Source organism: Apus apus, chromosome 14 (assembly GCF_020740795.1).
Source record: "Apus apus isolate bApuApu2 chromosome 14, bApuApu2.pri.cur, whole genome shotgun sequence".
Classification (NCBI taxonomy): Eukaryota; Metazoa; Chordata; class Aves; order Apodiformes; family Apodidae; genus Apus; species Apus apus.
In genome coordinates this window covers 14,829,653-14,851,796 of record NC_067295.1, presented here as the reverse complement: position 1 = coordinate 14,851,796, position 22,144 = coordinate 14,829,653, and the positions used below count along the sequence as shown (strand labels likewise).

General features: G+C 49.8%; 1 protein-coding gene across 6 annotated transcripts in view; it reads left to right on the top strand.

Annotated features, from left to right (window-relative positions):
- ADCY9 (adenylate cyclase 9) overlaps positions 1-22,039 on the top strand; it is a 97,635-nt gene extending 75,596 nt beyond the window's left edge. For 2 of the 6 annotated variants that reach the window (XM_051631883.1, XM_051631882.1), the window contains one exon: positions 402-2,562. In XM_051631883.1, the coding sequence (XP_051487843.1) occupies positions 402-1,581 (1,180 nt within the window). In that variant the 3' untranslated portion in view covers positions 1,582-2,562. Of the gene's footprint in view, positions 1-401; positions 2,563-3,948; positions 9,739-11,863; positions 11,939-13,832; positions 13,924-17,730 lie in introns of those variants that run through there. The other 4 variants (XR_007890855.1, XR_007890854.1, XR_007890856.1 and 1 more) reach the window with 4 other exon arrangements.
- The last annotated feature ends 105 nt before the right edge of the window (positions 22,040-22,144 follow it).

The following is a 22,144-nucleotide window of genomic DNA, read 5'->3' as shown; positions in this document are numbered from 1 at the left end:
CAACCTGGGCCAGGCTCTCACCACCCTCACAGCCAAGAATTTCCTCCTCATGTCCAACCTCAATCTCCCCTCTGCCAGTTTTCATCCCTTCCGCCTCATCCTCTCCCTCCCTGCCCTTGTCTCAAGCCCCTCCCCAGCTTTCCTGGAGCCCCTTCAGGCACTGGCAGGTGCTCTGAGGTCTCCCTGGAGCCTTCTCTTCTCCAGGCTGAACAACCCCTCAGTGAGCTTAAGAATTACATTAATTCTTTAGTGTGCTTAACAGCAGGCAGAGTTATTCAGTGTGTAACATGTGCTTCTTTTTCTAGCAGGGGGTTTCTAACGCCGGAGCAGGAGCAGCAGTGCTCTCTAACTCTGTGTTTTTAAATGTGCTTTTTCTGTTCTTCCCTTTCTTCTGCCTCCAGCTCCAGAAAGAGTCCATGCAACAGCTCGGTGCCAAGTGACACGAAGAGGCCAGCAGACCTGATCGGTGAGGAGCTGATTTTGGTTTCCTTCCTTCTGCTCCTCCTGGTCTGGTTTGTGAATCGAGAGTTTGAGGTCAGTTACCGTCTCCAGTACCACGGGGACGTGGAGGCTCATCTTCATCGCGCCAAAATCCAGAGCATGAGGGATCAAGCTGACTGGTTGCTGAGGAATATTATCCCATACCACGTGGCTGAGCAGCTGAAGGTTTCCCAGAGCTATTCCAAAAACCATGACAGCAGCGGAGTCATCTTTGCAAGTATTGTCAACTTCAGTGACTTCTATGAGGAGAACTATGAGGGAGGCAAGGAGTGTTACCGAGTCCTGAACGAATTAATTGGGGATTTTGATGAGCTGCTGAGCAAACCTCATTACAGCAGCATTGAGAAGATAAAAACCATTGGGGCGACCTACATGGCAGCTTCAGGACTGAACACCTCACAGTGCCAGGACGACAACCATCCCCACGGCCACCTGCAGACCCTTTTTGAATTTGCCAAAGAAATGATGCGAGTGATGGATGACTTCAACAAGAACATGCTGTGGTTTAACTTTAAGCTTAGGATTGGCTTTAACCACGGCCCCCTCACTGCCGGGGTCATTGGCACCACCAAGTTGTTGTATGACATCTGGGGGGACACTGTGAACATTGCTAGCAGGATGGACACCACCGGCGTGGAGTGTCGGATACAGGTGAGTGAGGAGAGCTACCGTGTCCTGAGCAGGATGGGGTACAACTTTGACTACAGGGGGACAGTCAACGTGAAGGGGAAAGGTCAGATGAAGACCTACCTTTACCCAAAATGCACGAACAAGGGGATCGTGCCCCATCACCAGTTGTCTATATCCCCAGACATTCGGGTTCAAGTGGATGGCAGCATTGGGCGGTCTCCGACGGATGAGATTGCCAACCTGGTGCCTTCTGTACAGAATTCTGATCAGGCAGCCCATGGCACAGATAGCTCAGAACCCAAGGGCACCCTTCGTTCCACCAAGAAGTCCAAGAAAGGCGCAGTCAAAGCACAGAAGAGGAGCAAAGCCTCGGAGAAGACTGGCAGTGAGGAGGCAGGAACTGAGGAGGTCAATGAACTGACAAAGCTCAATGTCTCTAAGAGCTTATGATGCACTGTCAGAGTTGCATGAAGTGCTCTGTCCACAGAAACACACAGACATTTGCAATGGACAGTTGTTGTTTGTTGTTTTTTTTTTCAAGAGAGACCTTCTGGACACCTGGGCTGTATGTTTGTTTTCATTTCAGCACCTGGTGCTGTGTGGATCACAGCTCTTCAGGGCTTGTTTTCATCCATCTTTCTCCTCCATGCCCCAAATCACATCCCAAGCTCCCCAGCTCCCCGTGCAACCATCTTACAGCTGAGTAGAGGATATTAAGTGCCTTCAGATATACTCCATTGGACTCCCTGTCAAGGTACAGAGGCCCCAAGTGAAATCATAGCTTTGGGTATTTATCTAATTTTAAAGAAAAGAAAAGCTGTGGTTATATCATTTTTATTGTTGTTTCTCACAAAACACTTTTTTTGGCTAATGCAACTCCTTGGGTTTTTTTATATCTCTGAACAATGTTTTACTGTTATAAGACCTTTTGTATGTAAACACAGAGACAAAACGTGCATGTATCTATCATGAGACTGACATCAAGTGCCAGTAACATACCACGAAAGAATGTCTTGGGGGTGACACAAGTTGACTTTGTTTTGGGCTGGAGGAGGAGATCTGCAGTGGCTCAACGTTTAGTTAGAGTAGGTTGAACAACTGCTGTAGTTTTTATTCTCCTTTTTACCAAGGCTTTCTTCAACTTTAACGTGCCATTGTGTGCTTTGGATACACTTCTTTTCCATATGGCCAATGAGTTATTGATATGTGGGAATGGAAGGATTTGGAGACCACCAAGCTCTCAGGACAGGTTTCCAGAAGCAGATGAGTGACCACCAGAGTGTTACAAATTCAGGTCTCACCAGTCTGAAGCAGTTTGATGTTACTCTGGATGCTAGCTGATTCCTGAAGGTAGGGGAAGTTGGGGTTCTCTAAGCTGGTCTGATCTGAGAGACAGAGAAAAGTTAAATAAATGTTTTGGGAATACCTTTATTTATTTATTTATTTTATGCCTGTTTTTTTTGTTTTGTTTTTCTTTTGTTTTGGAGGTTTTTGTGTGTCTGTGCGGATGGGATCAGGAGAGATGAATTGTTAATTGGTTTAATAAGAGTGATGAGATGGTGTTTCAGCCTCATTGAACTACCAGCCACTGTGAGGATGTTACCTTGGCAATATTTGTTTCCAAGCTGGTGACACTTCTGAAGCCACCAAATGCCATTGAGGATCCCAGCTTCCCTCTGTACTGAATCAATGGTGCTGCACAAGATTTTTCAGGATTGTCCCTCCCCCCACACTGTGCTTTTGCAGCAGGGAACAGAACAGCACACTCCCCTGTGTGCCACTGGAAGCAGGAATAGGCAAGAGAGTCCTTTCTAGTCAGCTGAGAAGCACAATAATTTCCCAGTCCTACAGATGACTCTGTGCAGGTCCCAGGGACCTGAGACCTGCAGGAGCACAGGAACCTGCTTGCACAGAGGGAACTGCAGGATGGGGGCCTTAGGCTGTACCAGTTTGCCCCCTGCATGCTTCCATCACCTCCTTCACTTGCATTGGATGCCCCACTTTGACTATTAGTCATTCAACCATTCCAGTTCAGCTGACTCCTTGAGACACCAAATAAAACAAAAGCATTTTGATGCCCCCAAATAAGTTCATTAACCAGGGGGGAGCTGGTGAAATGCCATGTTGTGCTGTCTGCCTTTTGGTGGGGGGTTCATTCTTTCTCTCCATCTGAACTAAAGTCACAATATATTGCTATTTCTTTTTATTCTCTGTGGCATCTTTGAGTAATAAACATCTACCTTGTCCAGTTCCTATTTGAGACCCATCTACCCTCCACGATCAGCACGGAGCCCTTGAAGCTCTTACAAACACAAATCTGTGAGATTTCTGAATCTCTGTCCTCTCAAGAGCTATGGTTTTTGCATGTCTAAATTGCATTTGATAATTAATCTTGCTCAATCTGCCAGCACACAAGAAAACCCAGGGATACTCATCCCCATTCCCTTCTGTCCCCGATGCTGTAGCCTGGTTGGGGGCTGTTCCTGATGAGCAACCATAGCAGGTTTTTATCTGGGCACAGTTGTACAGCAGTTTTTCCTTCCTCCTCTGTAGATTAGAACTAGCCCCTTCCTCCCCTCCCTAGAGTGGGTTGCACTTCCAACTTTCAGGTAGTATAAATCTGCAAATACCTCTTGCATCTGAAGAATGTATTCTTGAAACCATTTTTAGGGTTGTGGTTTCAGTTGAGTGTGTCAGTATTTCTTTGCTTACAGATGAGGAGTTTCCCCAGTCCTGAATTGTTTACATGCCTTCTAGTGTCCCTCTAGTGTCTCAGAGTCCTTCAAACCTTTCTTCCTTTCACTTCTCCCCCTCCAGTCTCTTGGAGGACTCTCCCCAGCATTTCTCTCTCACTGATCAGCTCTGGGCAGTGGCAGTTTGGCTTCTTCCTGATGTGAGACACTGCACAGTAGCCAAAGCTCCACCAGCAGGAGCCCTGTTGCCAGGGAGAGGTTTGCACCCTGGGATCACACCTGAAGGGGCAAGGGGCTGGAGCAGGATCCTGGACCCCCAGCTCCTTCCTTCTCAGCGTTCCAGCCACGCACTGCAGAACATAAAAGCTTCATCCTCCAGCCTGGAAAGTCAGTAACACTCCTGTGCTGTTGTGGTGTGGTCCTGGGGGAACATTGTTGCTTTTCTGGTAACATTAGAATACCAAAAAAAAAAATAAATAAATGCCAGGGCTGCTTCTTTTTGGCTTTTTTTGGCACTAAGGAAATAAAGTGACTGAGAGCTCTGGAATCAAGGGCTGTTGTCTGCTCAGGGAGCTGCTAGGACATTATTCTGCCTTACCTCTGCAGCTGGGCAGAGAGTAGTGAAAAGCTGAGTGAGTGGTGGTCCCTCTGTGTGCCCATTGCCCCCAGGACAGCAGCTGGGCCTGCAGGGCTGTTCTCCAGGTTTTCCATCTCCTCTCTCAGGGTGTGGTGGGATAGTGGGATCTTCCCAGGCACGAGGAGGTTCCTGTGTGCTGCTGTATCCCAGTGGGAGCTGAACCTTCACACCTTCCTTTTACATCTTTGAAAAGATATCCCAAATACTCACCAAAATTCCTCTGGAGGCATTTTTAGAGGCATTGGGTGGGTCTGTGTTCCTCTGCAGCCCTGACACGTGTGTGCCTGCAGGAGGCCATGAGCCAAGTTCATTTCTCCACAGTATCTTTTGTCCTTGTGGTCCCAGCACAATTCCAGCACGGTGTAGAAGGTGAGGAGTTGACCAGGTACCTGGAAGTGTGTTCTGCAGGAATAGTCCATGTTGGGCTTCCTGCTGTTAGGGTGTTTTAATGGGTTTAATTGAAAAATTATCCATAGGAGGGAGGGGATGGGAGCTGAGTATTTCCCAGCCCCATGTAAACTTCTGCCACAGTTGACTTGTGGGAGCTGCTCTGCAGCCTGATGAAGAATGTGCTGAATATTTTCTGCAGAGTTGTCTTAATCTACTAACACATAAAAATGCTTTTTTCTCTCCCAGCTACTTCTGTGAGACAGATTTCTCATTCAAAACCAAGCAAATGGCATTCCCTTTGATTACTTCTGGCATTTATGATTTCGAGAAGAACAGATTTATTTCCCTGTTATTTCCCAGGATTTGGGGCTGTTTCCCGTTGCTGGAGGTAACACAAGTGGTGTGAGTAGGGTGGGGATGGTGCCACTGCCTGACTGTGCCTCCTGCTGTGTCCTGGAACAAAGCACAGGAGGATTTTTAGGATGATAAGATGAGGAGGGGTGAGGATGAACTCCCCAAGGGCTTTGCAAGCAAAGAAGTATTTGGATTTGGGCTAAAAAGGCCTTTGGATACTCTTACTTCAGGGCTAAAACACAGATAAGAGGCACTCAGAGCAAAAGGAGCTATAAACCAAACACTGTACCCATTCCAGCTTTTAGTTAAAGAGCTTGTTCTTGATGAAAGTGGTTTTTAGGGTATCTAGCATTTTAAAAGTGTTCACGCTGACCTGTTTCTAAAACTTGCATCCTGAATACTGGACAAAAATAAAATGTTGCAAGGGAGCAATGACTAACTCCATGGCTTTATTTTGCAACATCACAAGAGGCTGAGAGTGCCTGAGGGTGGATACAATGCCACCATTTCACTGTGCAGCTTGCAGTTGGGTTGGTTTTTTTGACCATATTTAAAGATTCTGTCTGTTTGCTCCCTTCTTCCCTGCTGTGGTCTCGTTTTCATCACACCCAAAACTTGGATTACCCTGAGTTTTAGCAAGTGTGCAAAAGCAGAAGAGGGTAAGACACAAACCCCAGTGATTGGGATTCACTGGAGCAGCTTTCCTTTCAGTCTTGTTTTACTTAAATGTCACTAACCTGCTCAAAAAGCAGTAATTATTTCTTGATGTGACTTTTCCAATTGCTGAAGAGGTTGCAGGGGTGGTTTGGCTCTAGATACAGATTGATTTTCATGTGGCAAGAGCACCAGTGGAGGTAGAGATGCCAGGGTACCCTGGTGCTGTGGTGCTTCCATCTTGCTGCCCAGGCAGCTGCAAAAACCCAGGTGGAGTCTTGGAGTGATCCTGAGACTTGGCTGCCACTGTAGTGAGCATCAGTTTGGGCAGCAAAGTAATTTCTTGCAGTGTTTTTCCTTTTGAGTTCTCTGCACAGGGCTGTGTCAGTCCTTGTTTGGGTTTCCAGAGGGACAACATTGAAGGAGAAAAGCCCAAATCACTTCTTGCTGTTGCTGAGAAGATCCTGCCCTGCCAGCAGCAGCAGGATTCTGCAGACTCCTGCAAAAAGGTTGGAAATTGTAACCATCACACACGAATTCCTTAAGATGTTCTAGTTGTCCAGGTTGTCATTTGAGTTCTCTGATGGTCTCATGATTTTCAGCCAAGGGCTGTGAACCTGTGGGCTGGTTTTTGTGCCAAAATAAACCCAAAATGCAAAGGAAACGGGGGCGGTGGCAGGACCTGGGAAATGCAGCAGGAGCCGTGTGGAACACAGACCAGGTTTGGTGTGGGAGATGCTCTGTGTGGTAGCATCAGCTTCCAGCTTTAGAAATGGTGAGAAAAGGAGGAGGTGAGCACAAACTGAGTGTTGGGTTGAAGGCTGGTCTCTAATTTCCAGGTGTGAGGCCTTTGGCTGCTGTAGGGGAAGTTTTTTTGGGTGTGGAGCAGAGGCTTCCCAGCAGGATGTTTTCTGTGGTGGGATCAGGGAGCCTTAAAATGGGCTTATTTTATAAAGATCTGCTTTACCCCACCTTCTGAACTCTGTCCAGAGTGATGAGATGGAGTTTTGGCAGTGAAAGTTGGACACTGGCAGCTCATTGTCTTGGTCTCATTAGAGCTCATTTGAAATTAGCATCAGGCTGTGAAGAGGTTCAAGTAGGAAATAAAATGGGGGTGAAATAGATGTTGTCTTAACAGCTCAGTTCAAGTGGTGCTGTGGGGAGGAGTTTTGAAGTGCTTTCTAGACACTCCAAAAAGCTCTGGTAGAAAACTCATGCAAGTTTTCTGCATAAAACCTTTTTCAAGTCTTTATCAGGTGAGTGAAACTTCTGTCTTCAGCCCAGATCAGTGCCTGGGCTGCACGACACATTTTTGCTCCTTACCTTCAAGAGTCAACACTGGCTTTTGGAGAAGGGTGATTATTTATGAAGAAAATAGATTGCTACAAGATATTTAAAGCTTTTTGGTTTTTTTCCCTGGTACTTAAGCATTTGCTCACCTCCCAGGAGCAGGAGGCAGGTGCCAGTGTTTCCACACACGCTGCTCCCCATGCAGTGGGTTCCACACTGGTTTGAGCAGCTGGGTCTCCATGTTGGCAATTGGTGTTGAGGAAATGTTGTTGTGTGTTACAACCTCTGGAAAGGCCCTGAAGCTGCTGGGTTGGCTTTTCTGCGTCTCAGCCTTTACGTGGTTGTTTCTGTTCTCTCCCTCTTCTCTGGCTCAGCTGCAACAATGTGGATTTTAAGCTGCAGAAGTTGCAGCGTTGGCTGAATCTGAAGAGCTGCAGAAGGTCGTGGCTGGGAACACTTACTGAAAGTTGAAGTTTTGGCTCTTAACTGGTGCTGCTCCAACCAATTTGTCATCTGGTGATAAGCAGCAAAGTCAGAGCTGAGCATCCCAGTGGGTGCCCACTGCTCACATGTCCCTGATTTGAGCATTGATCCTCAACCCTCCTTTGGATGAGTCAAAGCAAAGTGACTTTCTCAAGTTTTGCCTTCTTTTCTCCCTAAGTCACTCGTGTCTTCACTTGTTTCTATCTTAATGCATTGGCTCAATATTCATTTGCAATTGAAAGACGGTTTGTATCGATTCATTGATGAAAGATCTAGGCTCAGGGCAGGAAAAATGCAGAGTTTGGTACATCTGCAGGTCTGCCCAGAGGGAAAAAAATGCCTCTTTGGTGTCTTTGAAACTTTGCTTTTATTCGAGTGGCACCAGAGCTTGGTTTGTGATTGTTTTCTAATAGCAGCTGTAGATCTCCATCTTGCTGCTGCCCCTAGAGCTGCTGCAAAGGAGCAGGGGGCTGCTCTGCTTCTCTGCCTGGACTGGATTGTGGCCTCTGTGCAGGTACCAGCACAATCCCACCAGCACCATCCAGTAGTTCAGGAGTCCCCAGCTGCCAGAGTTACCCTCTCCACAACTTAATTTCTTCTCATTTTCAGACACCATCTTGAGATACATCCATGTGTATCAATTCTGAGACTTGTTATACCCCACTGCAAGGACAGCTTTAAACTTCCAAAGTAATAAACTCTTTAAAGCCAAGAGCCTTAACAACTCCAAACATCTGCTGAGAGACAAAACAGTTTCAAGTTTGGGCTGAATATTTGGGCATATTTTTTTCTGCTCAATGTGTCTCCTGTTAGCCAAGAGGCTGGAGCAGTATCCAAAGATGACAAGGACCTTGGCCACTCAGTGAATTCCCCGGAAGAGATAAGACAGGCTCCCCCTTGTGCTCTCAGGAAAGTCACCTCACTCCCCCAGGGCTGGTGTGATGAGTTTCTGTGTTGCCTTGCTCAGCAAAGCTCTTTCTTGCTGTGAAAAAGGGTTTGTCATTCAGCATAAAAACCTTTGTCTTTGCTGGCAGAGGGGCTGGATTCCCCAGGGTCTTTTAGTCGTGCAGCATTGAGATGGAGAAGAAATGTAGATGATGGAAGTTGGGAAGGAGCTGGATGTGCCCCTGGAGCTGGACCCTGCCTTGCCAGCCATGTCAGACCCCTGGGATGGGGAGGTGTTGGGGGGGTTTTGCTCCAGGGCAGCCTCCCCCGGGTGCCTTTGTAACTACGTCTTCCCTCCCGGCCTCTTGGTTCGGTTTTGGGTGCCGGGGTGAGCAGGTTGCTCATTGGAGCTGTGGTAGGCTGGGACTGTGTGTCCCCCCAACCTTCTGGTGACTCCCCTGCCCTGCCTGCGCCTCGGGACCTGCGGGCACTGCTTGCAGAACAGCAGCGAGAAACTTGTTTCCCAAGGGGGAGCCTCAGATCAGGGGTGGCTTTGGTTTGCCCAGGAGCTGCAGCCTCTGCCCTCCCCCGTCCTGCTTTAAAAGCTGCCTCCACAGCCCCCCCAGGCTCCAGCCCCTCCTGGCCTTGCACAAGCACACGTGGATCAGAAGGTGTGGAGAACACAAGCGAAACAGGATTGAATTCTTCATTGAGATACGAATTGACAACAGTTTCCTGTTCAAAACACAAAAAGGGCAAAAAAAAAAAGGTGAATTAAAACATTTTAAGGTCTCCAGGTTAGCTGGAAGTTATTTCTTCATGATGTTTCTGGTTTCTTTCTCTTCCCCCCACCCCAGCCAAGCCCCTGTTCCCTCTCCCCTCTTGCCGGGAGAAGCCGGCGCTGCCGGGGCTGGGCTGGGAACAGGGGCTGGGCTGGGAACTGGGGCTCCCTCACAGCAGCTCCTCCCTAAATAATTCTGCCTCTGCTTTCCTTGAGCAAACTGAAATGGAAAAAAAAAGAGAGAGAAAAAAAGCTGTATCTGTGAAATATTAAGCTCTATCTGTATATAGATAAAAACGCGTATTATCTCCGACTCGTTGCTACGCTCTGTAATCGATTGTATATTAAACTGTTCCACTGTATGGCAGAACATTTCATGCTATCTTAGATGTAGAAAAGCTGCTGAAGTTAATTCACAATACACTGATGTCAACTTCAAATGGGTTTGTTTTTTCATTACTGGTTTTTGGTTTTTTGCCCCAGCACGTCTTCAAACGCGGTCCCGTGCCGTTCGCTCATTGTTTCGAAGAATAATAGTTTGGAACACCAAGTTTTCCTCAACCCTTTGTTTTGGAGCTGGCTTTTCTCAATGTTTCTTTGATAAATCATGAAACCACCGAGTTAATTTTTGATGAGGGGCATGTTTAGGAGGCGTTTCAAATGTGAAAGGAATTTGTGGCGTAGACCCGCTGCGCTTTGATGTGTTGGTTGGTGGTAAATGACCTTCATTTTTCCTGATGCCAGTTGAGAAGAAGGCTCCTTCCTATTTTTTCCTCATTTTAACGTTGCTTTACAGTGTTGGGAAGGGGCTGTGCAGCAGCCCAGCCAGCAGCACCTCTGCAGTTGCCCTCTTGTCCTTGCTGGCTGTGGCAGGAGGTCTCAGCATGGAGCTTTTCCACGTGGGGAACTTGCTTTTGGCCAAGATTTGGGATGAATTTTAAAGAGTTATTTATTTTGTCTTCAGCAGAGAGCACGGATGATTTCTTCTGGAATACCAGTGCCTTGTTCAGATTCTCTTAATCCGCTTGGGAAGTGGAGTGAGGCATTGTTATTCTGGATTGAGTCCCCAGAGAAAGAAATGACTGAGCAGGAGGAGAGGCTGGCTGAGGAGAGGAGCCTTAGTGCTTCAAAGTCTGAATGTGTCTGGCTGCTGAAGGTGTTGGGCTGCTGCAGGTGGCTGGACAGCAAAGCCCAGGGCTCTGGTTCTCTCACTGCCCCCCTCTCTTATCCCTCAGGGGCTTCTTTAAGTTGGGTTTCACTGGGGGGAACAACTCCTAACAAAGCCCTGAGCCCTTGTGAAGTAAGGTTTTGATCTGGAACATCAGAAGGCTTCCTCTGGATCTGTGTCCAGGTGCTCTGCTCCTTCTGTGCCCACTGTTGACTGGAGACCTGCAGCACCAAACCTGCCTCCTCTCCCCACGGGGCTGATGATGGAGCAGGGTGGCCACAAGCTTTTGTACAGCTCCAGCTGGACATCTGAGTCCAAGTGACTCCAATTCTCTTTCCCCTGCTCTCCCTGCAAGCTGCAGCTCACCCAGAGCTTTCCCCTCCTGGAATCATGGAGAGGTGGAATCCAGTTCCTCCAAGGCTGCCAACTTACTGTTTTTTCTCCAAATATTTATTTGTTGTTTTCCAAAAGCAAGGTAAGTGTCAGAGCACACATGTGACACCTGGGCAGTGTGGTGGGCTCTGCAGCCAGCCCAGGTTTTAATGCCCATAGGTGTGTGAGCCATGCTCGACTGTTCCTGAGTGTTCACCTTCTGTTGTAGGGGAAAACTGTTCCAGTGTGACCCAGCCAGGTTTCTGCTATAGATTGTGGTGACTGTCAACAGCCAAGGGGTATTTTCTAATAAATCCTACCAAGGCATTTCCAACCAAGCCAATCTGCCTGTTTTCCTTTTCAGTTCTGCAGTGTCTTCTCCCCAGGTAACCCCACCTTGAAGTTTCTTCTCTTTCTGTGCTTTGGTTCACTGTCGAGGTCCCGTTGTGCCTCCGTGGTGGGGATATTGAAAGGTGCACCCTGAGGTTGTTTAGTTGATGTGGGGACTGTGGGTATGTGAAAAGCCCAGAAGTTGTTCAGGGACACATTTCACAGCAGTTCCCAAAAGACCAGGCTCTGTGTGTGTGTGTTTAGGCAGCCTCGGGGCAATGCAGGATGGTGGGAGACAACAGTGGCCACTGCACCTCTCCCAGCTGCTGGTGCTGCCAGGGATCCAGCCCCTCAGGCAGGTTGTGGCACTGGGGAGCTCAGCAGGAGCCACCAGTTTCTTCCTTCTTTGTGTTTCAGGGTTGTTCTGGATGCCTGAAGGTAAGTATTAACTCCCCCCTGGATGTGGTAACGTGGTGTGGGGTCCCAGGCTGGAGTGTGCTGCTCTCGGGGTCAGCTGCTTCTGAGGAGCCACCACCAGCTCCTCTGGAAATGATGCAGTTGTCTGCCTTACCCCAGGGTGTGCTGCTGCAGCACCAGAAGCCACCTCCCCGTCCTAGAGCCGTGGGTCGCTGGAAACTATGTCTGGCTTGTGCCCTCTCCTGGTTACCAGAGGTGATTTTCCAACTTTTTTTCAGGAGGTGAGAACCTGAGGGTGGCTGCTGGCTCAGCTGGGCTCAGGGAGACCTGGGTGCTCTCCAGCTCCATGGAAGGTGAGTGTAGAGCAGCTCTGCCAGCTCCTGACCCAGTTTCCCTGGCATTTCCTTGGGAGGTTCCTTGGGGGTTTCCCTGGGGATCCCCAGGGTTTCCAGGGGGGATGCTCCTGTGGTTTCTTGGGGCTGCTCCACAGCTCCCTCTGGGTCTCACCCCCACCACCTGGGTGCTGTCCTGCCTCCCTCTGCTGTCCTGCCTCCCTCTGCTGTCCCATCACCAAGGCTTCACTGAAGGATGTTGGGGAAGCACAACCCTCTCCGTGTGCAGCACAACAGCGGGGGTGCTCAGGCCTGGCTCCCACCACTGGCCTTTGTTTTCACACCCCTTAAAAAGCTTTTTCTCCATCTCCAGCGCCAGATCTTTCTCTGAAGCAATAATTTTTCCCCAGCTCTCCCTGCTTTCATAATGTTTCCGTCTGACCAAGCCTTAAGCAGTTTGTAGTCAATTAACTGTGGCTGCTGCAGCAGCCGTTGGTGGCACCGTGTGGCACGGATCTGTCACAGCACGGGGGGCAGCAGGGACCTGCCAGGTCCCCATTTTGCTTTTGGTAACTCCATTTTCCTCCTGGTTTGCTTTTGCTCACTCAGTTTTTGTTGCTTTGTGGCGTCGAGCGGCAGTTCTCGTTTCACAGCTTTGTGGAATTTATAGGAATTTGTGGAGTTTATAGGAATTTAAGAGCTAGATGCAAATGAACTTCATTAACATGCTTAATTATCTTATAAGCCTCATATCCATCTGTCCTGCATATGCTTGGTACTCGATGCTTTAAGACAAGTGACCATGTTGGGCTTGGCACGAGGTGGCTGGGAGCAGGAGCAGCCTTTGGGGAGAGCCTGGCTCTGCCCACGGGGGGACGAGGCTTCCATGCCAGGGGCAGGTGTTGGAGGTGAAATGTCATTTTCCAAAGGCTGGGTCCAAGCTGGGAACCTGGAAACGAGCTGGTAAAACATGTGGCAGGATGACATGATCTTAGGAATTGTTTCTTAGAAGAAAAAAAAAACAAAACTACTGGGGAAACTTTTCTCTTGTGTCAAAAGGGCAGAGGTGTTGGCAAGAGGCTCTGGGCCAGGAGCTCCTTGATGGTCAGTGCTGGGAAGGCAGAGCTGGAGCCAGGAGCTTCACCCAAGGGTCATAGAGGAGCTTGGGGCAAGTCAGAAGAGCCCTGGCCTCGTGGTGCCACTCTGAGACACCCATCCCAGCTGAGGCACCTCTAGATGAGGGGGTTTAAGCCAGGAGACGTGCAGAGGATGGATTTGCTGTCAGGGTCACCACAGAGCTTCATTCTGGTGCTCAGGTCAGGCTCCCTCCTTTCTGGTACCCAAGCTCCAGCCTGGTTTTGGGAATGTGGAGCACTAGAGCCTTCCCTGATGGCTGATTCTTCTCCTGCCTGGGCAAGGATTAAAGTAAAGCCCAAACCTGTGAGCTTGGATGCCTTGGTGGCACACGGTGTGTTTTGCAATGGGGAAGCTGCACTGCAGTCACAGCATTGGTTGCCATGGGCAGTATCTCAGGGAATGTTTTTGTCCTTCTTTCATTTTATTCAAAAATAGCATAAAAGATGAGCCTTTACGTCCAGCTTGCCTTGCAAATTCATAGTTCTGGTGGGTAAGAGCCAGTGCAAATCCCAAACTTGCACCAGAGCCCCCAAAGGGTTTAGGGTCTGTAATGGGGGCTGAGCCCTGGGAGCAGCTCTGGAGGAGTGGACACAGTGGCCACAAGGGCATGGGATGTGGAGCTGGAGATGCTGTGGTTGGGTGCTGGGGGCAAGGGAGTATCTTGGCAGTGCACCTCACCCTCCTCGTATCTCAGGAGAAGCAGTGATGTTGCTGTGCCCCCTGTCTCTGAGGTACGTTCGTAACAAAGCCAAAGCACAACGTGAATTTGTTTCTCCAGGCCTGGAAGGGAGTGATGACCCAGCATGCAGCAGCCTGGAGCCACACAGCCCTGGGGACAGGCCCTGGGGACACGTCCTGCCACTGCAGCGGTGAGTCTGTGTGTCGGGTGAGCAGGGAGTGCAGCACATAGCACAGTGCTGGCAGGACCTCCCTCCTTCCCTTCTTCCCTCCTTCCCTCCTTCCCTCTCTTGCCAGCTCACAGCACAGCAAAGACACCTTGTACCCATGGGGGCTCAGATAACACCCCAGCCTGGGCACCCCTCTGCCTTCCTCCTGCTGCCTCCAGCCTCCCTGGTCCAAGGCCAATGTCACTATCGAGTTACCAGCCACCCCAGCCTCCCTGTTTTCCTTCAGTGCATCCAGACATGAAGTGTAAGAGTGAGGATACTGAAAATATTTAGAGCTGGAGGTCTAGAAAATTGTTAAACATCAGCAAGTGCTGGTGAGACTGCACATTTGGGGCTCCCTGCTGGGATGCTGGAGCTAGAAAGATGCTCAGGACCTGGAAAGCTTGGAAACCTCTGGTCATCCAGCACAAGCAGAGATGTGGCTGCAGGGTGAGTGCTGCTGCTCCATGCCACCATGTGCCACTCTCTGAGCCATGGAGGAGGAGGTGGGAAGCCAGCACAGACCCAAGGATGGGCTTTGCTCTGCAGAAGGAGCTGCCAGCAAAGCCTAAACCCCCCCCCATGGCATCCTGCTCCCCTCTGGCACTGGGATCTGGGGTGGCCATGAGCCTGAACACTCTGCGAGTCCAGTCTGTGGAGAATGGGGAGAGAAAATGTGGTTTTGGGACCAGAGGGTGGGTTTGGAGGTAGGTGCTCTGTGGGTGTTTTGGAGGGAGCTCAGGGATGTGCCTGGTGAGCACAGCCCCTGAGGGCCCCATGGTTTGATGGCACTGTGGGCAATGAACAAACCTTTATGGTTGTCACTTGTGGTTATAGCCCTGGAACTGCTGTGCCAGCCAGGCTCTGAGTCACTACTCCCAGAAAAAAAGGGATGAATTTTACCTTATTTTAATTTTTTTTAGGGGAGCAGGTCCTGCTGCTTCAGGTCCTCAGCTCCCAGAAGTTCTCCCAAACTCAGCCTGGGGAAATCTTTCTGTTTCCAGTGAGAGGGGTTGTGGGGAGCATCCGGGGAGGAGCTGGTATGAATCCAGGGTGATGCCTGATGCCAGAAATTCCCCTGAAATGATTTTTAAGCCTGGAGGAGCCTGGTTTGCTGGCACAGGGACCCTGTGGGTGCTGTTACCACTGTGCCAGTGCCAAGTGCACCCCAGGAACGTTGGGAAAGGGGAGCCAGGGCAGCAATGGGCTGTTTGCAGCTGAGGTCTTGCAGCGTGTGTGTCTTCCAGGCAGGGTCCCCAGACTCCTCTTTTGCTGCTGGACCCTGTTCTGTGCATCATGTGCTGCTTTCCTGCCTCCTGGGTGCATTTTTTGGGTGCTCCCGTGCCACCTGCATGTGGCAGAAGGTGGCTCCTTGCTTTTATACCTGCTGCAAGAAGGTGTAAACACCTAAAAGACCTTTGTAGCTAAAGGTGCTTCCCAGAGATGGACGATGCCAGGAGGGACCCTGCAAAGCAAAGGGATGGGAAGATGTGGAAACCTGCCTCTCTGCCCTTTGCCCCTGTGGGCAGCTGGGGCCAGGGTGGCCCTGGGGACGCAGGGACAGGGGAGGGCAGGCGCAGGGCCCGGCATGTCCCGGCCTTTATCTCCCCCTAGTGCCACAGCCGCTGCCGGAGGTGCAGCGCCGCGGTGGGACAGGGACCCGTGGCTCCTGTCGGTGCCAGGAACGATGTTCTGAGTAACCCAAAATCTGGTCGGGCAAACGCCAGGCAGGGCTGTGGCATCTGACAGCCATAAGGGAGGTGTTCGGTGTCCTGCAGTGGGGATGGGGAGGAGATGGAGATGGCAGCCTGTGAGGTGATGAAGGCTCCTCTGTTTGTGCTGGTTGACTGGAGGTTTTGGTGCTTCCCAGGTGCTGAGCATCTTCCTGGCTGCAGCATCCCTTTGTGTAACCCCAGACTTGCAGTGTCACCATCACTTGTGAATGGTTTGGGGACCCAGAGGTACCCAAAAGCTGACACTTCTGAGGCTGAATGGAAGCTATTTCAGTGTCATGGACTGCTGGATGTTTTGACCTGACCCTTGCAGCCAGGTCAGGTCTGAGGTTAATGGGTTGTGGCAGCTGCCAGGATCTCCAGGGTGAAAGGAGAGAGTTGTCCCCAACCCACCAGGCTCTGGAGACTGTAAGGCCAAGCTCCCCTGGGTCTGTGCACCACACTTAGGGCAGCCCCAGCCCCAGTGAAGCTTGGGATCAGCCCTGGGCTCTGTGGGACCTTTGGGGACCGGGACCTCACTCGGTCCTGAGCCCATCCTGTCCCAGGCTGTGTGTGCACTGAGCTATGTCCAGCCTCAGCAGGAGCTGTGGGGTCACACACTGCCTGCCAGGGCTCACTGGGTGCTGCTGGTTGGTCCCTGCCATCAGCCCCGAGCTGCCCATCTCCTGTGGTCTGACCAGGACAAAAGGAGGAAGATGCTCTTCCTTGGAGGCTGGCCTGACCGTCAGCCCAGTGCAGAAAGGTGTGTGGCAGGGAAATGGTTAAAAAGAGACATTTGGCACCAAGAAAGGGCTCTGTACGGGTGCAGGTAGCCGGGGTCTACCCCGTGTTGGCTCACTGGATTGTGCCCCTGTGCCCTGTCACACCCCTCTGCAGGCAACACACTGTACTCTGCCCCAGGTGACTTGGCACCGATGGAGACTCTGTCTTTTGGGGTTGTCCCCAGCCTGGGGACAGAGCTTGTCCTGCTTTAGTGTGTTTCTGTTGCCCTCTAGGGTGTTAGATGTGCTTTAGCCCTTCTGCAGGAGTGAGACCTGCACTTGTGTCCTCCCTCCTCCGCATCCCCTGCGCTCCCCGTGCCCATCCCTGGGCTGTTCCCTGCAGGAATCAGCCCACAGAAGGAGTCTGCTGCACTCTTCTGGCTTCAGAAACAGTTTGAATTGCAGCATTCCTCTTTCTCAGACAGAGAAGAGAGGAGTCACCCCAAAGGGTTAATTGCAATGACGGCCCCTCTGGTTGCTGCTGGCAGCCCTGCACCCGGGTATTTATAGCAGGGTGAACTTTGAGCGTGTCCAGCCAGCGGGCAGAACCCGAGCCCGAGACACGGGGAGGCGCTGGCAGAGCTGGAAGCTTTGGGGGTCCCAGCCCCAGGGCTGTGGCAAAGCAACCAAGCAGGTCTGCCACCACATCCTGGCCCCCATGGCCAGACAACACTGGGGCACCCAGGGGTCCTGGGTGTGGGACCCCCTCGGGGTGGCTGAGGACACAGGGTTAAGCCTTCTTCAGCCACAGCATCGGAGCAGGATCCTCCTGAGCTGATGTTTCCCATTTCAGGAGCAGGCAGCAAGATGCAGACATCTCCCCTTTTCTGTGAGGAACAGGCAGAAGCTCCCACCTCCTCGCAGTGTCCTGGCCCCTTCCCACCAGAGGACCTGCCAGCCAGTGCACCACAGCCTGGAGCAAAGCAGGGCAACATCAAGTCCAGCTTCCTAACTCTGAAACGGGGCAGAGCAGAGGGAGGATAAGGGTGGCAGGGGATGGGAAGCCTTGGGTGTGTGTGCAAAGCCATGGGAAAAAAAACCTCATAAAAAGGAAAAAAAGTAGGATTTGCTGGTATTTTAACAGGTGGCAGCTGTACCTGTGGAGTGACGGGCCCCACCTTCAACACCACAGGTTGTCCATGTGGTTTGGATCTGTCAAGTGAGAGGCTGGAGGAGGTGCTGGGCTCACAGGTGGTCATGGCCACTCTACAGCCATGGGGAGACTCACGCCACTGCCTTGTCTTGGGGAGGGAAGAAGTGTCTCAAAGAGATGGTTTCTGATTCATGCTTTTTAGGTGCTTCTGAAAGGGCATTGATTTGAGATGGGATCAGAGATGGAAAAGTCAGATGGAGCAACGTCTTCTTGCCGTCGATGGAGATGGAGCGTGGGTAGGGAGCCAGCCACAAACCAGTTGAGGAGCCTCATTATGAGCCCAAACCAGTTGTACCTTCCAAAGGCAGGACTGCTGGAAGTGAACAGCGACATCCCTGAGGGTGGGCTGAGCTGCTGGTTGCTGTGCAGGACACCCACCCACCCTGCAGAGCCCAGAAGACCCCAGCCCTGCTGATCAGTGTTTCTCCAGCAGCAGAAGTGCTGAGGCTGGGAGATGGTTGGGGCAGCATTTGTAGGAATGAGACTGAAGCAGAGAGGGAACCAGAAGGCCCTGGGCTGGCAAACCTCCATCCATGGTGGGCTTGTGCTTTGACTGCTCCATGCTGCTGAGATCCCTTTGACTCAAAACATATCTTTCTTTCCACAGAAGGGCTAGAAGAAGTTCAGATGAGCAATAAGAATGATCAAAGAAATGGAGTGGCTTCCACCAAGGGCACAACTAGACAGACTGGAATGCTTCATGCAGGGCAGGAGATTACAAGAGAAAGAAGACAGAAGGCCAGGTTTTCCCCAGGTCAGACAGATCTGGGTGGATCTTCATGAGGACCATGGGAGATGCGTTGCTGACATAAAGATTGTCTCCAACCCCTTCTCCTGGGGCTGAGCATAGAACGTGCAGACGTGGTTACTGGAAACCTACCAAGACCATATAGGATTTATTTTTTCCCCCTCCTCAAAAGCATCTGAAATATTTTGGCTGCAATTTGGTTTTTTTCTTGTGAGTTTTCCCAGTGATTGTCACCCCAGAAGGGACCATTTCACCCACAGCAGGTAAAGTTTGACAGCGTTGTAAGCAAATGGAAATTGGGTCTTAGAAAGGGCAGTGTCTGGAAATCTTCATCGTGGAGGACTTGGCCCCATTTATAATTCCAAATATTTACAGTTTTGTACAATTACACATCTTGGCTTAGCTCTGAGGGCAGTTGCTCAAGATTGCCTCTTTTTTTGGGAAAACTTATACCCCCAGGAGAAGAAGATGGTGTTGCTGTTGCCCTCTGAGATGTTTTCTAGGTCCTACCTACCCCCAGAATATCAATAGATTTTGGCATCAGCAAGCACTGAAATATCAAGGAAAGGAAGGAATGGTTTCAATCTTAGATTTCTGCATAAAATAGAGGCTAAAAAGCATGTCTGCAAAATAATTGAGCAAGGATACTGTTCATTACAGAAGGTTGTTGGGGGGGAAAAAGATATAGGCTGATTTACATTTTTATAGGAAATGGAAGGAGTTTTGTGGGTGACATAGGACCTTCCACTGAGAATGTCAGCATGAGATAAGTGGGCTTCAAATAAAAGAGTAAACATTTTCCTGAGAGGACTGAATTCATCCCAGAGAGCTTAACTGGGGAGGAAAAGCATTTTTAAAAGAAATTCCTTGTTGCTATAAAAACTATATTTTAGTAGCACAATGTGCATTTACTGCAAGGATGTTTTCACCTTTGCCTGCAAAATTTTGCTGGTTTCTCTGTGTTTTGGTGAAGCTTTGGGTAGCAGGAAAACTGGACTAGCTCTGGTTTGTGGATGAGGTGTTTTTCAGGGCAGGAGGAAAGTTCAATGTGCTTTTTAGGAATGGGGGGGGGAGGATTTTTCAGTGGCTGTAGTTTAGAGGTACTTTAATTTCATTCCTAAGGAGTAGCCTGGTGGGGGTTTAATCCTGATTTCAGGTTGGTGGCCCTTGGAGGTTTGCTCTGCCATCCTTCAGATCCACTGCTGTCTGGCAGAACAATTCAGGTTGCTCAGAAGCCATGATTAGCATAAATGAAGGAGTGGGTGAAATGTTCATTATATTGCCTACTGTCATGTTTGTGTACCAGATTTTGTTACCATCTGTCATTGCTGTTTTCTTGTTGTTGCCAAAAGTTGTCATTCTGAATGGAGGGTGGGGACATAGTTTCAAAAGCTAACACGAGATAATTTTAGGTTCTTTAGGGCTCATGTTCAGTGCTGAGTGTCAGCAGCCCTTGTGCTCCAGCTTCCCAAGCCTTTGAGAAATGCTGGGCAGTGATTTAAAGTAGTTTCTAAAGTCCTTGGTTGTAGCCAGGCAAGTGCAGGAGATTCACAGCTCTCAGCATTAGAAAAAAGGATCCAGTCCTTGCACTAGCAAAGAAAAGCTTGGAAATAAGATAGGTTTTCCCTAATCTTTAATAAAATAGAGAATACAAAGAGGGGATATCTAGTGGTATCAGATTGTTTTCAACCAAGCTCCTGCCTAGAAGCCTGACCAAGGGAAGCGACGGTTCCACTGTAACAGACTGCGACGTTCCCAGATTATTTCCAGAGATGTAAATGTCCCAGGGATGAGAAGCTGGACAAATTCAACCTTGAAATAAGCTGCAGCTCTCGTGCAGCAGCAGTCACAGCACACTGCGACAGTTTGCAAGGGGAGTGCTGCACTCACCAGGGCTCACAGCCTCCAGAGCAGAACCGGCACCTTTTTAATTCGGTTTGGGAGGAACTGGCTCAGCCTGCACGCAGGGAGCTGGGGGGTGAACCCACAAGGGTTTCTTGCCTTGCCTCTGTGCTGCAAGATCATCTGGTCTGAGAGCTCTGTGCCCTGTGCCAGCTGGGGAAGGGCTCTGGGGTGCCTGGATCGTTGTCCACCCCTTGGGACGGAGCACCAAGCTCATACTGTGAGTGTTTAAACCCTCCCTGGCAGTGCTGGGAACTCATTGCTTCCCAGCCCACAGCAGCTCAATGACCTGTGACAGCCAAAAATACAAATCAAAAAGATGATCTAATGGTTTCAGTTGGACTTAAACTTCAGGAAAGTACAAAGTTTTGGGATGGTTCTGTGACAGCTTGGGCATAACCAGCCAATGGTCCAAATTCATAATGAAAGCTATGAAGATATCCCAGTGTCGTGGTGGGAACGTGTGGTGGAGCAGGAGTGCAGAGGATCCCTGCTTGCTCAAGGAGAGGTGGGGAAGAAGGAGATGGGGCTGCCTTTGCTCTGAAAGAGGCAGAGAGGATTCTGAGCATCTTGGATTAAGGGCTGGAGGAGAGAACCCGGGGCCATGTCATGACAGCATATTTTACAAAGCTCATGAGGAAATTCCTCCTGAGCATTTCAGGATGAAAGGTGTTGTCAAAAGGTTGGGTCTGGTTTTATTTCACATGTGTATTTCAGAGCTCTCACATTCAAGCCAGCCTGGTAAATTGCCCTAAAGGAGCACCAAGTACCTGTGTAGGAGAGCCTGGAAGGCAGCTGAGAAGCCTTCAGGTAAGCAGAGATGTGGGCTTGAACTATGGGAGAGTGGTGCTGACTTGGCAGAGGGGCCAAACTGGTTGCTTAGAGGCTGATTTAGTAGATGTGACCATAAACTGGATATGATGGAGTTGAGGGAAAGATCCAAGGGGTGGTAGTTTGTCAAGCATCACTCCAGGATCATAGAATGGGATCTCCAGGTTGGGCGATGTGGAGCTGACCTGGCTCCCCTCCCTTGCTAAGCACAAGCCTGGAATAAGCTTGAATGGCTACTGTGGGATAGAAAGAAAAGCAAGAAAAAAGGGAGTTTCCCTTCTTAACACTTAATCTGCTGTTGGCTTAAGAAAACAGAAGAACAAGAGACCTGGGATGATCACTGGAGGGGTGTGCACAGTGACAGCCAACCTGTTGGACTTGGTGTTGGAGGAAGGAAGCAGCGTGCCAGAGGTGGACAGGTTGGTTGGCAAAGTTAATCCTGTTACAATTAAGAGTTGTGTTGAAACAGCAAGATCATAAAGTCACAAATCGGAGGGCGAGATGACACTAAGAGCTCAGAGTGTGTGGAGAATGGGGCAGGAGTCAGGTGTAACAAAAATAATCCAGCCTCGTGCTTAAAGGGATGGAGCAATAATCTGAGTGAGAGGGGGACAAGGTGTTTGGCCTCCTGGAACTTCAGGAGATGAGTATCATGTCCAATCAAGAGCACAAAACCCAAACAAATTAAAAGGCATCTGGTCTAGTGTCTGGTGATGTGCACGTACATGAAAACTGCTTCCTGACCTTTCCAGGGATTGTTTTATACCCTGGAGCATGACATTTTATTACTCTTGCCTTCTACATAATTTATCATAGCAAAATATTATTTTGGCTATAAAATTATTCGCCTTCATTTTAAGCCCAGCAATAGTATTTAACTTTCTGATCTTTTTTGAAACTAATTTCCCCAGGCAAATTACATACTATGCCAAGTGATTCCTTCAGCTTTACGTTCTCCTGCCATTAATGTCACAGAATGGGACATCACAGCTTTTTTTGATAACCTTGAAAGCAACAGTGTAGAGCACCTCACCCGAGTTGCTCTCACACAGGTTTTCCAGTGGAAATGATCCCA